Below are 18122 nucleotides of genomic sequence, written 5' to 3' on the forward strand. Positions count from 1 at the left end.
TGGCTGATATATAACACCCAATAAATATAACCTAGTGTGACGGATTCGTTAAGTGTGCAGAGTGAGGTCCAAAGATGAGCACATAACTTTCACAGCATGTTTTAAATTGGCTTTACAGTATTCCAGTTAATAGTTCCCTAATGCCATGTCCCCAGTGATCCCTTGTCCATTCATAGTTTAATCACCCTGGTCAGAGGGTGCATCATCAGTGGTTTTGGTTATCTGCAAACCATAACTGTTGGGAAATCCTTTTTTTAACACTTTGAAAGGCACTTTTTGAAAAGTCTTGGAATTATTTCCCCAGCAGTCTGTTATATTCAACATTGCAATATCTAACACTGAGTTGTGTTGACATTTCGCAAGGTAACTGCACTTTTCTATAATACATAGATATACATGTTGACATTTACAATCGAACCTGCCCCACTGGGCTCCCAGCCAGAGAAAACATGAAATAGAGACATTAGTGTAGTGAGTCCGTCAGTGTCGCCATGAACCATGCAGGCTGCCTGCAGGTTCTCAATGCATTGTGACAATCGCTCCAGTTGACATGGATGGGTACAGATAAAATGGCTGACTGAGAAAAATGAAAGACCAAGGGGTCTGGATTCAAATGCAAAGTCAGTGCAGAATGCAAGTTTTTTGACCACATTGTATCTCAGCACACTTAAATAAATTCAGTGTTCTGTTTCTATTCTGAATCAGTATTCTTAAAGGAAATCCTTGTTGTGAAAAAAAATTTATTCAAAGTTTTGCTTTATTATAGATGAAGTGGTATTTCTGAAAAACGTGCTGAAACAGAACTCTTAACTGAACATTTCTGTTACAGAAAAAGTCTTATCAAGTGGCACAGGAATCCACTGTATGGTGTATTTAAAATATGGCTTTTCAGAAGAGACACAGAAGGCCAGGTTGAATTAGACTTCCATCAGAAAGCCACGATGCCTTGGAACCCTGCTCAATCATCGGGGTGAAGATTAACTCATGCTGGACTTCTGCTAAAGAAACTTACATTTCAGTTTGTGAACCTTCTTCATGTAAATCTTCAGCTGCTTCTTGATCTTCTGCAGTTTCTCTACCATCTTTTTCAGGTCCTAGTCAACAACATCACCATAATCATCACCATCATCAACATCATCATAAGAGAGAAAACTCAACATAGTAGTGTATGGTGACAATCTGCATACCTGGTTGAAATTACTTACATTTTCATTTCACCAAACAGAATAAAAACTAAAATGGGTATTTTGCAAAACGAAAATAAAAATTGCATTGTTTGCCTTTCCACTGATATACAGTAAATTATTTTGGGATTTTATAATCTCTGGCCCACCTTTGGCACACAATTAAATTTTCTGCACAATCAGTATACACATGCATTTTATTGCAATGGTTGCATTAGCCAGGGCGCACTCACAAATGACTATGACTTGGAGATGCGCACAGGTGTGCTATTTGGCTCTTGAGAGCTAGTCTGGGGTTGAGATGCCTCACCAGGTTCTCGTTGGTGAGGCATGTGATCTCCTGCTGTATGCTGTACTCCACTTGAGCCTCGGGGGAGAGCTGCAGGGTCTGGGATAGCAGCTCTCATTGTAAACCTCGTTCTGAGTACGCAGAGCGTCCATCTCGTCATATTGCCTGCTCTGAGACTGCAGCTGGGCTTCCAGGAGTCTAGGGCAATAACATGCAATTCAATGAAACAATCACACATATGTTTACACTACCAAGTGTCATAAAGGATGTACATTAAGTCATAGGATATATACATCTCAAAGTTGTTGCACATGCAGAAATTCCACACAATGTCCAAATGTCCCGTGACTTAACTTGAGCCAACATAACTGCACTTCAAAAGAATAGTCAAGGTTCAAAAGAATAACTGTTTAAGAAAGCTATTACGAAAACCAAACTGCTGTTGGTACGTATTTAGTTAAAATGTAAGACAAGTTTAAATTACACAGCAGGCTTGTTTATTTAGTTTACTTTTTTTTTTTTTTATAGTATTGTATTTTTTTGTTTGAAATACCAGAAAATTAGCAACACTTAGTGAAATAAATTAGCAGTAATACTAGCCACGTGACTTAGTTTACAGGAAAATTGTGAGGTGTGAGGGGCTGAATAGCTTACTCCCATCATAAAATGTCTTACAATCTTGTAATTTTGTAGTATTATTTAGTATTATTTTTTTGGTATAACAGAAAAAGCTATGGAAACGGGGTTGGAGGTGTATCGCATTTTGAAAAGATTTTGCAAGGAGTATCACTGTCACAGTAAACTAATTTTAAAACATTCGTCTGCCTTTGTAATATATTGTGTTGCATACATCTCCAGTAAACACTAATTTGGTTTACATCACTAGTTTCTGTATTTTATTCATGCATTCCAGTCATGTGCAATGACACCTCATTTATCCACTGATTTCACACATCCATGGACCCAGGTCCACCAAGGGTCCATGGATGTGTGAAAAGCGCGTATGGATAAACAGAGTCCTACTGTAACAGTAGGATATTCAGGAGGAGAGGTGACTAACTCTGTCAACAGTACAGTCCACTGATACAGGCTGGCAATACAGGGAAAGTAGGGGAAAAGGGAAAGTGATACTCAGTTAATAGTCTGGAGCAGAGGTCGTATTGATAAAAAGAACCTGATAAGACATATGTTAGTTTAAGGATTTCTCTTTTTTCCCCAGAAAACATTACTGAGATGCCACATTGCAAAGGCTCCTACTTGTAGCATGTTTAATATCTGGGTGAAACCAATATTGCCACAGAAGGGCACTGGGAGTTTATTGGTGGCCAAGACTGCCCTGTGCAACACTGTCTCCTACAATCATCAAAATGTTTACCTTAATAAGTATTTATTACAAATATTAACTGGGAACCTGTTTTTAAACACTTGTAATAAGCACAACTCAATAACCTTCATTCGTTATATTCATTTGTAAATATTCTAATAGTACATGTTGCTTATGGATTTTTCTCCTGAAGAGAATAGTTTTACATACCCACTGTGTTCCCCATTTACTGTTCTAACTTACTGTCATTTTTTTAAACGCTGACCCTAGGAGACGACAGAAGAGTGCCGTGACTGAAAACATCAGAATGTCCTCTAGGCTTTATGGTGCCGCCCTGCTCATGCAAAAGCTTCCTTTTATGAAAATGAATCAGCCCATCTATAGTCGCATTCATGGGATACACTTAATGCAAATAAATGTTAAGTGTTTATTTAATGTCTTGACAGTGTCATTCATTTTCTTTGTAATATAAAATGTCCTGTTCAATAAGTTTCTCATTTGTTTAATGTAATTTTTGAATTATTATTATTATTATTATTATTATTATTATTATTATTATTATTATTATATAAAAAGTACTGTAGTGCAAAAGGAAATGGTGGACGGGACATTGATATCAAACAGTTGTCCACCCAGCCAAGCAGCTGGATCGATCATCCTCTGGTGGAGCGATCTGAGCTACAGCCCTCTCTAGGGGTGTGATGAGGGGAAGATGATTCTTGCATGTGGGAATAGCTTTAAAATGTCATTATGCAAATGAGGCCACATTTACTTCCTCCACCTACAAATGTTAATGCTTTTTTCCTGTCGTGAGATAAGTCCTTTAAGTAAAATTCTTGCGTCATGGAAGGTGCTAAAACATATACAAAATACATTGCTTGACATTGCTATATTTAGATGCACAATGCCAGTGTTAAAAAGATGGTATTTAGTGGTAAAAATGTTCCTTCAAAAGATGGTTAACTAAGGGTCTTGAATTGTGAATGAATATTGATCGTGAAGAAAATGATGTGTGATGGAATAATCTCTCAAAGTGAATTGTTTTAAATTATGCGTTCTAAAAATATTATTTATTTGAGTAAATTAATCATGTGCTTACTGCTGATATGTTTGGTTTGTTACTCATACATAAAAATAAATTGCTTTGTTTGTTTGACATAAGAGATATTTAAAGAGAGGCCACTGCTTCAGACTGTGTTAACTATTTAATGAATTGATATTTTAGTGCAGTGCTTGTTAGAATGCAGAATCATATTTTCTTGTGAGTTATGTCTGCATTGCAGCTATAGAGAAATCAGCAATCTCTCATCATCTCTTTCTGGCTTCATTAGAGTGCCCTCTGCTGGCCCACCTTTGCACTCTCCATAACAACTTGTCATTCCAGTTCCTCTTAAACATTACACTAAATGTGCCCGATAGTAACATTCCTCGCCTCAACTGCTATATCACCAAACAGTGGTAATAAATAAATAAATAAATAAATAAATAATATTGCAAACCATGAGTGCACTGGTATAGTAACAAAAGTTCTGTTTATTTAGCCTCATTACCAATCGCAAAAGTGAAAAATATATTGTCCATTGCACTGCACCCCACATCCCCAGTGTAAAGAAAAGACAGATACAAGCAAAAAGCGAAAGAAAGTAGTAACCTGATGACTTGCTTTAAACCCTGATAGGCCAGGCCCAGCTCCCTATCTTCATTCAAGTAGCCCCAATCCTGAGTCTTGCTGGAAACCAAGGGGAGGAGGGGCAGACAGAAAGAAACAGGCAAGGAAAAGGAATACAAAAAGAAAAAACAAAAACAAAGCAAGAAGGTCAGTTGCACCAGAAAGGAAAAATCAAGAAGCACGTCAGTTTAGAAAGGGAGCACTGCAGTGTGTGAAGGAGGCCAAACGGAGCTACTGCTTTCAAACTATTCCACAATCTACAGTGATGTCCCCTACACTTGACATACAGACTTACAGGTAGGGAACATGAATGAGTTTAATACCAATGTTAAAAACAAAATCTGTTTTTCTGCCTTCCGAGGCAGCAAAACCATAGGCTGAATGAGCTGTCATCGGAATGATGTGCAGCATGTGTTTGTACCACAGAGAGAAACAGCTCATAAATGTTTTAAAGTTAATATAATTCTTTTTAGTTTTATTAGGTTTTTTGTGAATTTCGAATGGTCTACAATGATTGCCTGCAGTCAGGCTGGTGTTACGCAAACCTCCCCACTAAGCTCTCCTTATTTGCTTTAATTCAGATGGGCCCTGCCCTGCTCCATAGTCCTGCCTGTAACACTGCTAAGCTGAGGCTGCCAAACTGTGCTGCATTTTAGAGTGGTGATTTTGCGGTTCAGACTGCTATACAAAGTGTTGAGCCCACCAAATTCATTTAAATTGTTATACAGTGAAATTAGGGTTACCACCTTTTCAAAATGCAAAAACGGGACAACTGCTATTTCTTATCCTGGGGTATATTTACTTTTTTTTTTTTTTTTTTTTTTTTTACTGTTTCCCTCGAAGAGGGAGGTGGGGGGTGATAATGATTAGTTGCAGTGCTTGTGAAAGTAAAATTATTTGAAATGGAACCAGCATAACAGATTTGTGAGCTAGTTTTCATTTAAGTCTGTATTTCAAATATGTTTATTTGTAGCTTTTATTGTTGTGGACTATTTGGCTGTCACTATAGTTGCTGTTCTGTCTCAATGGCAGCGAGCCTGGATATATACATACATTTTTTCGTTGTTTTAACTGGTGAGGGAGCGAGTGTCGGGCATTGCAAAATAATGCGGCAGGGGCGCTACTATGATGCACTATAAACAGATATGGTATAGTTTGACTGTGGCGCTAAACTGTAAGATTGCACTGTGTCTACGGATTCGAGTCAAAAGACATCCTGGAGGCATTAAACCCGGGACCTGGGCTTGAGCTTTAAATTTCGGGACTGTCCTGCCCAATTAGGGGCGGGTGGTCAGCCTAAGTGTAGTACCCATGCATATAAGACAATTAAAAAGTGTAGCTCTGTGGGCTTCTGTAATTCTTTAAAAAGATTAAAATATTCCCTGGCCACCTTCACCCAGTCCATGCAGACCCACATTATCAGAGGCAATTCTTGAAATAGGATTTTAAACACTAGTCAATACAAACACTACCCATGGCATGCACAAAGACAGTGCCAATAAGAAATGTCAGTTATTTTACTACATGCTGTAATGAGTCCTCAGAAAACAGTTCTGTTTTATTTGTAGCTAGCATATCTTTCACTTCAGAGATCAAGTGTCTACCAAACGTGCTGTTGAAAAATGTTTTTTATAACCTTAACCTTTAAGATCTGAATCCTCCCAGGAAACAGTATGAGCCCCATTATTTGCTATGTGTTATCCAGCAACAGGGGACAACTAGCATCAGTTAATGTAGTGCATTTGACTTTTTTTTTTTTTTTAAAAGGCCAGGAGGATATTACACTTTTTAAGAGGAAGATAACTGGCCTCTACTGTTTTACTCAATAGGACACTGTTGCACCTTATGTGATAGTCACACTGTAAATCTACCAGCTAGCACATTGTTAAGAAATTCCAGTTAGATTTATTACAGTCTTGCTTCTGACCCTTGGCATCCAATCCCTCAAGAGAATTTGCACTGTAGAATCAACAGCAGCATGTATCAAACACTGTAGCTCTGGAATTGTAATTAGATTTGTTTGGATAGTCCAATTTATGTAAAAATAATTATTAGGACATTCCCAATCTACATGTCAGTACCCTAAATATTATTTATAAATACATAAAAGGATTGCGTTTCACTCACACTTAGGGTCATTTCCAAATGCTGGTATTGTATGCAAATTCATTAGGTGTTCTGTGTACATGGCCTGGCATTTTTGACTGTTATAAAACAGTTTTTCCATTTCAGCTGAAATCCTTGAATGTTTTGAATGCATTTTGGCAATCCATTTTCTTCTATCACCCAGGTAAAAGCTTCAACTGGAGATTGCAATACACAACACAAACACTGCTCACTGCAGATGCATTTCTAATGTACACACTATGTGAACAAAGCTTATTTAGGTTCAAATTAGTACACTTTCAATATATGAGATTTTAAAATACAGTATCTTTAATGATTTGCACCAGCATTTTATGTGTTTTGCACAAGTGCTGTTTTGTTTTTTCATCAAAATAAATACATAATAATACAAATGTAATTGGACATGCTTTGCGTGTTGCAAAAAGAGGTAGACATTATGATGCCAACACCAACCCTTAATGTCGTATTGTGGGAATTGTAGTTTTACTGAGCACGGTTTACTGTGCTACCCTCTGTGTAAGTCCTAGACATGGATAAAGCAGGGTTTATTCAGTACTGTAGTTGTGTCACTGCATGCTAAATAATCTTTTCCTTTGACGTGTTATTTCGATATTGCCAGCATACAAAGCAAACATGCTTTTAAAATGAGCTAACAATACAACAGTGTTTGTGCTATGGGTAACTGTGAATGCCAACTTCCTTCAGCTGTGCCATACTGTTCAGACATACAACATGTGGCAGCAGGAATAATCTTACAAATTTGCCACAGAAATACTTGCTTGGAGAGCCAAGACTGAAGTTTATAACTCTTATTTCATTTTTAGTAATTTAATTTATTCCCGTTCCTTATCGTAAACAGCAGCTTAATTGTTAGTCTCGCAGATTCCCTCAGTGGCATCTTCTCTGTCCAAATGTTTGTTACTGTTGCTCCAGTCAGGCATATTCTTGGTTTCCAGCAGTAATAATAACATTTTAACATTTATTAAGATTTTTTTATACCCTGAGTCACAGGGTTGCTTCCTCGCATCAGTGATTGCTGCCACCTGCAGAGAAAACAAAAGCTTCCTCCATGTGAATCACCTTCCTACATGGGATCGAAAAAAAAAAAAAAAAAAAAAACAGCTATCAGTTATAAGTATTATGAATTTTCTTGTTACTGCCCTTGTAAAGCGCTTTGTGATGGTGGTCCACTATGAAAGGCACTATCTAAAATAAAGATTGATTGATTGATTTTGTGCATGCTGCAAATATGGATCACGCTTAACATCATAGCATTTTCTATGAGGTAAACATCCTAACAGCAAATAAACATACAGTTATACACTGTCACCTTACACTGATGCACAAACAACTGATTAAGTATCTAGCTGGGGAAAAAAACAATGCACATGGACTTTGATCATACCATGACAGATTTCCAGCAGAGAAAGTTCATGGGTGGTATAGGTATTCTAGACTAGTTCACAGTCCAGCAAATGTATATGAGAGAAGTCAAGTGTGGTTAAATGTATATCTTTAGGCACATCATGATCCTTGATGTTCCACCACAACCACACCAAATGTCCCCTCTTAGAGGTATAACATGATTAGATATTTACACTGCAGTATATTCAACCTATTTGGAAATATACATGGGCCTCACAGGGTTATTATGAAGTTATTTTGAAATGCCAAAGCTTAGTACATTGGGTTTTATACTTTAATCTTAGCATATGATAAGGCTGTCTGTTCTTTCAAGTTTGTGTCAAGTTTTAGAAGTGTATCAGAGTCCCTTCAATACTGACTTTCTGTACAAAGTTCTTACATGAAGGTGTTAACAGGACCCCGTAGCTCACTGATGATGCAACTTTAGGATTTAATACACAATGAAAGACAGAGAAGAAAGAAAGCTCAAACAGAATGACACTAAAGTAAATATTAAATGAACATTGAATATTCAGTGAGCAAAAACAAATCTTCAAAAGAACACTGTCCGATTATGCATCAACAATTAGGTTAGGAAGTTGAGACGAAAATCCTCAAAACAGAAAAGTTAAAGTTACTGTAGTGTACTCAGATAAACAAATCTTACTGCATTATTAATTATATATAAATTCATTTTGAGATATTGTGAAATACTGGGTATATCTTCCAGTTGCCCTTTTGCCAAGATCTTTAGAAATATCAAGATTTGGGGAACATTGTCAGAGCAGAAGGAAGCAAGTTTTCTTCCAGGACAACCTTGTACTTTGCTTGATTCATGCGTCCTTCACAAAGACAAATCTGCCCGATTCCAGCCTTGCTGAAGCACCCCCTGATCATCACTGATCCTCCACCACATTTCACAGTGGGTGTGAGACACTGTGGCTTGTAGGCCTCTCCAGGTCTCTGTCTAACCATTAGATGACCAGGTGTTGGGCAAAGCTGAAAATTGGACTCATCGGAGAAGATGACCTTACTCCAGTCCTCTATGGTCCAATCCTTATGGTCTTTTGCAAACCTCAGCCTGGCTCTTCTTTGCTTCTCATTGATGAAGGGCTTTCTCTAACTTTGCACGACTTCAGCCCTGTCCCTAGGAGCCTGTTTCGAACCGTCCTCGCCGTGCACGTCACCTCAGCTGCCGTTTGCCATTCTTTTTGTAGCAAATCAAACCTAGCAAACCTAATCAGTACCTCATTCAGTAGAATGAGGTGTGCCCGTGTTGGAATTCAACAGACACTGGAATGGAATGACTGCCATACATGTAGAGATGCTGATTTAAGAAAAATTTGCAGTGGTCTCCTAATTTTTTCCAGAGCTATATATATATATATATATATATATATATATATATATATATATATATATATATATATATATATATATATATATATATATATATATATATATATATATTGTCACCTTTTTGCTCGCCACACAGGCTCTCACGGGTTCTTCTCCCTTCTGAATCACAACCCAACACACAGGATTCTACTGAAACAGCGCTCACGCGCACTTTTAATAAACACAAAATGAAATAAACACAAAACAAACACCTAGCTCCTATTTGGAGCACTCACTAAACATAAACAGGAACTTAACTATCACGCAGGACGGCTAAACTGTTTACCTGCCACAAACATTCAAAAACACATCCTCACACAATACCTCAATACGACTGCTCACTCACACAGTCGGGCTCTTCTCTCAGCAGCAGCCTGGAACAGACTGGCTGCCTCTCTTAAATACCCTGCACCTGGCTCTAATTTACAATTACCACCAGGTGCAGGGGATTACTAAACAATAAAACAATTACACCATTAAACCCCATAACACCCAAATGTGCATTCTCACAAGGTTTTTAGCAGGGAAGGATTTTAACCCCCTCCCTGCTATCTCACAAAATATATATATATATATATATATATATATATATATATATATATATATATATATATATATATATATATATATATATTTTTTTTTTTTTTTTTTTTTTTTCTTCAGGAATCACACATTATGAGGCCCTGGCTCAGCACACATTAATTGTGAATCTATTCCATTGCAATAATCTGGCTTCTTGCTTATCATAATATGAATCGGTAAAACAGTAAAAGGAGGATTTAATTTAAATGTATTATAGGTATGTAGGCCTGTGTTTTACATTCTTTTTATGGCAATATGATCCTCAAGATTCAGACCCCATGCCCCACAGGAAGTGGAGTCACAGGGTGAGGCCATGACTTACATAAGATGTGGTGTAGCTGGGTGATGTTCTGCAGACTAATTCTGAGAACACATATTGTGAATCATTTGCAATCTATGTTTTTTTTTTTTTTTAATGTTCACATTTCTTTTGTGTCATTTATTGCATATTTCAACAAATATTAAAGCCACAAATTTACACAGATAACTGCTTGTCCAGTTGTGATGAAACTTTTTCGTTTTCACAAGTTACTGTGTTAAGAGTATTATGGAGACACTCTGCATATCTGCCTGTCCATCATCTGTATATATGTCACATTAAAATTTTACACATTGAGAGAAGTACTCATTTGTTGTTACACAGCTTGAATGTATAGGTCAAGTGTATTTACTTTTTCATGATAGTGACAGCTCTAATTTTGTATTTACAGCCTTGGCAGGCCACTTGTTAAATATTTTTATAGTTTTTTTCAACTGACATGTATATCTTTCATCTGTACAGGAGTGATAAATGCGTGGAAGAAAACAATTATTAAAATCAAGACTATTGGATGAAAACCCCATTGGAATGTCCTGAGCTTTTAGCCTAACTGTAATTGTTTTGATTGGATGAGTAATAAAACACGTTTAAATAGCACACCCTGTCTCGTTAACATTTCTTAAATTCCAAGTTGTCCAACTTCTTCATCCAATATTTAGCTTTCACTTCTTGCTGAAATGAACATTCCTTAAATGGGGATATTTAGTGATGTAATTCAGACACTAAATTGTTAACATATCTCAAGACTGGGATGAATCTTGGTAGGCCATTCTTTAGCACAAAGAATGCTGTTTTGTTTTCGTCATGAGCTAATCCTGATTAACAACAAATAATTTTAAATAGTTTATTCCAATAATTTGTTCAACACACAGCAAGAAATAAAGTTCAAGGTGTCTGTAGATAACATGAAGTTATTTGTTGTTAAGCTTTTTGCATAATAAATTAAACACTTGTTTCAAGAACGGGCTAACATATTGAATCACAGTTTAAGGGGTTAACATGGGGCAGTGAATAACTAAAAGCTGGTTCATACTTCAGACTCCGACCCTGTGCAACAGGTCAGAATTACATCATCCACACTCTTGCAGCATGGGTCATTTTAGAAAGGCATCCAGCCTTTTCTCATGCATCTGTGGTCTGAAATCACATCTGAAATCACATCCGGATCAATCCGGATCTCCCGATCACCTCAGCGCCGGGTGAGCATAACAGCTCAATTGGTTTCCTAGCAACGCGTCTCCTGTTCCGTGCCCCAGCTGCACACATTCTCGCAAGAACCAGCAAGAGGGCTCTCCCTGTCACACTATCACATACCCCCATCTCTCTAATTAATGTATCAAATGCTCCCTTTTAGATTCTCTGGTGGTTGAGAGTTTTTTTTAAATCTGTTGTGTAAGAGATACAAACTCAGCACATCTCCTAAAATGTCATTTTTTCTAATTATGGAAATGTGGTCTGTATTTAAAGTACAGCAAATAGTGAAGCTGCAGAGCTTTTACAGCTGTCATGTACCTGAAGTATTACATTCATCTGCGACAGAAGTATGAACCAACCCTTGGTGCATCTTTTAATAATCCTGTATTGTTATGAATTAGGCACTACTTTTTTTGTTATCTCACTAGCGTGGGATAACATGAGTGGATAACATGCTTACTGGGCTAGTTTCTAATGTATCTTTGCTTACATTCAAATCCAGTGTGGTGCTGCTAAAATTCAGGACAGCTGCGTGTCGGTAGTTCAAACAATGCTTATTTTATAACAACTTGAAGCGGTCTGAAATAATTTCAAATTTCAATTGTTGTTTTGATTTGGACTCCCGATTTCTGAGAAGCCTGTAGCCCCTTCACTAAAAAGGTAGGAAACAAAAGAGAAAGGATGTAAGTTGCCGGATCAGGCTCAAGGTTCTATCTAAAGACGGTTGCGAAGATGCCATAAACATGGTTCAAAATTAATTAGCATCGAATCGCAGTCTGTTGACAATGAAAGTAAAGATCCGCCAGGTGAAATAACCTGAATTAATTGATTTAATATTTAAAAAAATTACACATTTGTGACAGGGCGAGGAGCCCTGTACATTATGTATTTGGTTGTTTTTTATAACGGGGTCTTCCCCCTCCACCCCCGTGTTACTTTGTGTTTGTTTATTTATTATTTATTGCATACACGTCAGCGAAGTGTCATGTGTTTTGTTATTGCTTTTACTCAGACATGTTCCGGCAGAGGCGAGGTAGTAACTCATCCTCCGCCCGGAATGATTAAAAACCTTGTGCAGAAGGTGGCCATCTCCCGAATTAATTGATTAATTTGTTGCTTAATTGGAAGATGGTCACCTGTATATAAACCTGCAGCTCTCTGCACTCTGGGTGGGAGGAATGAGAGAGCGAGCGAGCGGAGAATCAAAGAGCAAAACTAAAACGAAAGTGAAAAGTAAGGATCAGTGAAGGCAATTACCCAGCCTGACCTTAGGTCTGTTCTGTGTTCAAGATTTGTGTTTTGTTTACCTTTTCTTTATTTCGCTTTATTTTAGAACTGTGTTTTTGTTCGAAACTTTTATTTTTGTGTTTAATAAAAAACAACGCCGCAGTGCGCTTTGCACTCGAGTACCTACTCCTGTGTGTAGTTTCGTTTTCTGGCCTGACGTCACCACTCAGCCGTCCTGTCACAACATGTTATTGCTATTTACTTTAAATATATGTTTGTGGTATTAATTCCCTTAGCAAGATGTCCTTACATAAATCGCCGCTCTCAGAGCTTGTGATTTACTGGGACATCCTACTGCAGTGAATAAAAACCATATACCAGGAACAATCATTCAGTATCCTCTATTTACCTCTATTACAACATTCCAGAAGCAGGTTCCCTGCATTTTATAAAATAGGTATTGAGGCAAACCGGTGTTGTTTTGCCAATTTCGGGACCTTTTCCACTGTCTTCTTGTAAAATAATAGGAACTCCAAACCACAGGTAGAAAATAAAACAGGACGGTGCCTGTATATTTATTAATTTACAAACGAAAAGTAAACAAACAAAAGCCTACCTCCTCCAAGGAGCTCTATCTAAACTTTTATCAGTTTTAACTATACCCGGACGGCTAAGCCGTTTACCGATAACTAAAACAACCCACAAGTGTCAGAATACCTTTTCAGGTCTGACCACACAGGCTTCCTTCAAGTCTTAGCCTTAACGCAGATGCAGAATAAACATTTTGACCTGCTTATATACCTGCCTGTCTAATTACCAGGCAGGTGCCCCTCATTAAATTAGTGTCAGGCAATTCCTATGCTGGCTCAATTAAACAACTAAACCTGTGGTTGTGTAAAACAGCCACAAAACACATTCTCCCAGTATGTAGTGCCTCTGCCCTGTCACTGTATTTTAAATACTCTATCCTGATTGGTCAAAACAGGTTACTTGGGGGTGTTGACATTATAAGTTAGAAATACTCAAAGGAACACTGCTTGGGCACTAGGTGTCCTATTTGACTGCTTAAGAGAAAAATCATTACATGTTGATTTTGAAGTTTTTTCCTCTGCTTGGCCCAAATAATCTGCTATGGTTATTGTATTACAGTGTCTGTAGTTCAGAGGGACAGGGGTATTCAGTGTCAAGCTATGTGAACCTACAAGCCAGTCTAACCCGCTTTTTAAATAGTCCCGCCTTACTAGACCGCAAAGTCAGTGACCTGCAGTTTTTATTTACACCATAAACATCAAGAACAAAGTTAGGACAGCCTATGGAAATACATTATTGTCCACCAAGATGCAAAAAAATAAGCAAACTTGCGTGTCATAGCCGAATGTTCACCCATAGCTAATTATCACCCCTAGGCTACAGGGTGAGAATTAGCATAGGCTAAAATTCACGAGGGATGGGGGTGGGGGAGGCTAAAATTCACGACGTTGAGAATTTGCCTCAGCTAAAATTCATGGCGGTGAGCATTAACGTTGCCACGCACCAGACAATTTTTAAATTGCCAACAAGATACTTTTGCAGCGACATGACCATACAAACCAGAAGCGACACAGATGCGATGAGACAGGTTTGAAAACTGCCAGATCTATACAACTTGCGGCCAAAAGAAAAAGGTAAACAAAACAGACAACACTAAACAAGACAGTGGACAAACACTAAACACACAAGTAGAGTGCTGGCCCTTTAGCACTCGTAGCAATTGTAAATATTATAGTATCTCATCCATTTTCCACTTCCCGAACACACAACCCCGAGCGAGTGACAACATGCTGCTTTTATGCAGTTATACCGTGACTCGATTGCTAATCATTCATTCTACTGGAGTCTCGGTACAACTGCATGTGAATTTTTTTAGTGCAATTCCCTGTGTTTAAATATTATTATATTTTACCTGCAAGTGAAGTGCTGTGCAGTCCTCGTGCCTAAAAACAAATATACATCTTAAACACTCGTGTTCGTAACCCATATTATATCCCGTGAACCAGCCACAATACACCAACATTAACACCATACATACAACATATAACAAAAAAATATGCATCGAGGCGGGGCACACTGCCACATACCTCCCCCCTTGTGCGCAGCACACCTGGCCTCAACGGCCATCTCCCCCCTCAGTCCCAAAGACCCGGTCATTTGTCCGGCCCAGAAACGGGGGCAGCAATGGTCCATGGGGGAGGCAATGGTGGGGGGTGCCGCCGCCCCCCCCCCCCCCTTCTTGGCTGGCAGCTCCCTCTTCCGGGGCTCCAACCATACTGTATCCGGCAGCGAAAATGCTGCAGGGGGGGCTGGTCTCCTGACCTCCCCCCTTCTTTATGGCCCACAGCTCCCCTTTGTGAGGCTCCAGCCACCCGATTTCCAGAAGCAAAAATGCTGCTGGGGAACGTGGTCTCCTGTCCTCCCCCTCATTCGTGGCCAGCAGTTCTCTCTCTGTTGGGGCTCCGGCCACAGTATTTCCAGCAGTAAAAGCTCTGCGGCTAGACTTAACGCCCCTGGTGATGACAGGCAGGCAACCCCAGGTGGCAGTGAACTCACCTCCCCAGACGAAGCAAAGTTGGCAGCGACTCCAGGTGAAGCAGAGCTGGCCTCCCCAGGTGACAGTGAACCGGCCTCCCTGGGTGACGGCGCACTGGCCTCCCCAAGCGATGGCGCAGTGGCCTCCCCAGGAGAAGCAGGACCCTCAGCAACCCTGGAAGGCAAAAAAGAAGCTGCCTTCCTGAGCGAAGCAGCACCACAAGCAACCCCAGGCGATGGCGAGAAGAAGGCAACCCCAAGCGATGCGGAGCAGCTGGCCACCCCAGGCGATGCCAGGCAGGCATCCTTAGGCAAAGTGAGGCAGGCATCCTTGGGCGGTGACGTGAAGGCATCCCCGGGTCATGACGGAGTCAGGACCAGTCGCGGTACTGTGGTTGGCCACTGTGGCAGTGGCTGCAGCGGTGCTAGCCCTCTTCGTGGCCACTGCAGCCGGGCTGCTGAGGAATGTTAGCATCATGTCCTGGTACTTCTTCTGGTGAAGGGAGAGGCAGCTCCAGCTCCTCTCCCTGTAATGGTGACAGTGTGGGAAGTGATACCAGCAGGCATTCACCCTCTGTTGGTGGACGGGGACCCAGCAGGCATTCACCCTCTGTTGGTGGACGGGAACCCAGCAGGCATTCACCCTCTGCTGGTTCCTGCTGCTATGCTCCTGCCGGTAGAGGTGGTAGAGGCACAGGCAGCTCCTACTGCTCTGCTGCTGCTGGTGGCGGAGTCAGAGTCAGCTCCTGCTGCTCTGCTCTTGGTGTTGGAGAGTGTGGAGGCAGAGGCAGCTGCACTGCTCATGGCGGTGGAAGAGGTGTAGGTGGGTGCAGTGTGTAGTCTCATGGCGACAGAGGTGGGAGCAGCGTGTAGTCTCCTGGCGATGGAGGTCCTTCCCTGTTCTGACTGGTTTATCCCACCCTAACACCATGTCACAAGAACAGTAGAGTGGTGACGTCAGAACAAGGAAGTAATCCAGAGACAACTGATGATATGATGAATGCACTGCTGTGCGTTTATTTAAACAGAAATAAACCGTTTGAACGGAAAACACAACACCAAAACAGGACACGGCACTTGCGGCCAAAAGAAAAAGGTAAACAAAACAGACAACACTAAACAAGACAGTGGACAAACACTAAACACACAAGTAGAGTGCTGGCCCTCCAGCACTCATAGCAATTGTAAATATTATAGTCTCTCACCCGTTCTCCACTTCCCGAACACACAACCCTGAGTGAGTGACAACATGCTGCTTTTATGCAGTTGTACCGAGACTCGATTGCTAATCAATCATTCAACTGGAGTCTCGGTACAACTGCATGTGAATTTATTTAGTGCAATTCCCTGTGCTCACATATTATTACATTTTATCTGCAAGTGAAGTGCTGTGCAGTCCTCGTGCTCGTAACCCATATTATATCCTGTGTACCAAATACAATACACCAACATTAATATCATACATACAACATATAACACAAAAATATTCACCAGGGTGGGGCACACTGCCACAGTTTGCTACTGCGATTTCTCGCAAATTGCTTTTATGAAGCAGGCCCCAGGTTTACATTCTAGGGAAATTATGTTGGTTACTAGCATTGGTGTGAAAACAGACTCAAAAGTATTGGTCAGCTTCTCTTGAAGACCACAAAGCCTTGAGTGGGATCATTTCCTACAAAAAAAAAAAAAAACACTGGGAAGCCCCTCCCTCAAGTGCTAGTGCAGTGCAATGTTTGGCTGTTCCATGAATCCTCCCTCAGATGTGGGAAATCAGACTGCTTTCAATTCACAAAAGAACTCAGGGAGTTCTTATTTCATTCCTTAAAAAAGCCATTTTGTATAATTATTTAAAAATTTAAAAAAAATTAAAAAGTGCCAGCACTAAGCGAAATAGCCCACTCCAGGGTGTGTGGTAAGACAGTTCTTACTGCACTTCCTAGGTGGTTGAAGGTGATAAGAATTGCCCCACACCCTGTGGTGGGTTATTTCTTAGGTATTACACAGTATTATTAAAGTTCCAACATGTATCAGGAGTGGAAGGTTCTGTTAATTAGTATAGAAAGCTGTAATTTTTTCTAAAAGTAATTGGCGAATGTAAACAAATTTGTCAGTCAATAAAGCTTAACTATTACAGTGAAATAATGCTGTAAAGTTACATTAAGGAATTATTATTCCAGTGTATTTAAGTGTGAAGTTTACTGTTAAGACGTCTAATTTTTATTTATAAAGATCCTCTGTTTAGCCTGACTAAGACCTTTGGTGCGGTCATTCCCTTGTCCAGTTTCAATATTTCGCAAAGATAACCAACCGCCTTTCTTTCTTTGGGTATACATTGTGCAAAAACGTAGCTTTATTAGTTACATGTGTGCCTTTAGGACCCTGCACAAAAAAAAAAAAAAAAAAAAAAAAAAAAAAAAAAAAAAAAAGATTACTAACCCCCTTATTTGGAGAAAAGCATGTGACGGTGACTCAGATTCAAGCTGGTCCGGTGCTGTTGAGTTCACACAATTTAACAAGGGAGTGTCGGTATAAAACTTTACTTTTCAGGAGCCGAGTTTACTGCGTACATCATTATCAAGCACACAGTTTTACTGTAGTTTGCGCAGCTTTACGAATCGACAATGGACTGTGGAATAATAACTTCTAAATCTGTTTTACTTTTTCTCAGTGTAATATTCTGGGTAAGTTTGATTTATGCATGTTTATTTTATGTTGTCGATATTATTAAATAAATATACCATGGCTGAACGGTGGGGTGTGTTTACAAAAAAAAAAGGCAAAGTTACACCGCATACTATAGGGATTTTTGTTTCTTCAACCTCATATTTACTGTTTATATA

General features: G+C 39.5%; 2 protein-coding genes across 2 annotated transcripts in view; one reads left to right on the plus strand and one right to left on the minus strand.

The window, feature by feature from the left end:
• LOC121304259 (unconventional myosin-Vb-like) overlaps positions 1 to 18122 on the minus strand; it is a 27393-nt gene that overhangs the window by 8451 nt on the left and 820 nt on the right. Inside the window, exon 2 of the mRNA XM_041235289.1 lies at positions 1013 to 1671. Coding sequence (XP_041091223.1) covers positions 1013 to 1082 — 70 coding nt within the window. The 5' untranslated portion in view covers positions 1083 to 1671. The remainder of the gene's footprint in view (positions 1 to 1012; positions 1672 to 18122) is intronic.
• Positions 17751 to 18122, plus strand: part of LOC121304248 (tetraspanin-36-like) — a 12856-nt gene continuing 12484 nt past the window's right edge. The window contains exon 1 of the mRNA XM_041235277.1: positions 17751 to 17963. Coding sequence (XP_041091211.1) covers positions 17904 to 17963 — 60 coding nt within the window. The 5' untranslated portion in view covers positions 17751 to 17903. The remainder of the gene's footprint in view (positions 17964 to 18122) is intronic.

Source organism: Polyodon spathula, chromosome 2 (genome assembly GCF_017654505.1).
Source record: "Polyodon spathula isolate WHYD16114869_AA chromosome 2, ASM1765450v1, whole genome shotgun sequence".
In the NCBI taxonomy this organism is placed as follows: Eukaryota; Metazoa; Chordata; class Actinopteri; order Acipenseriformes; family Polyodontidae; genus Polyodon; species Polyodon spathula.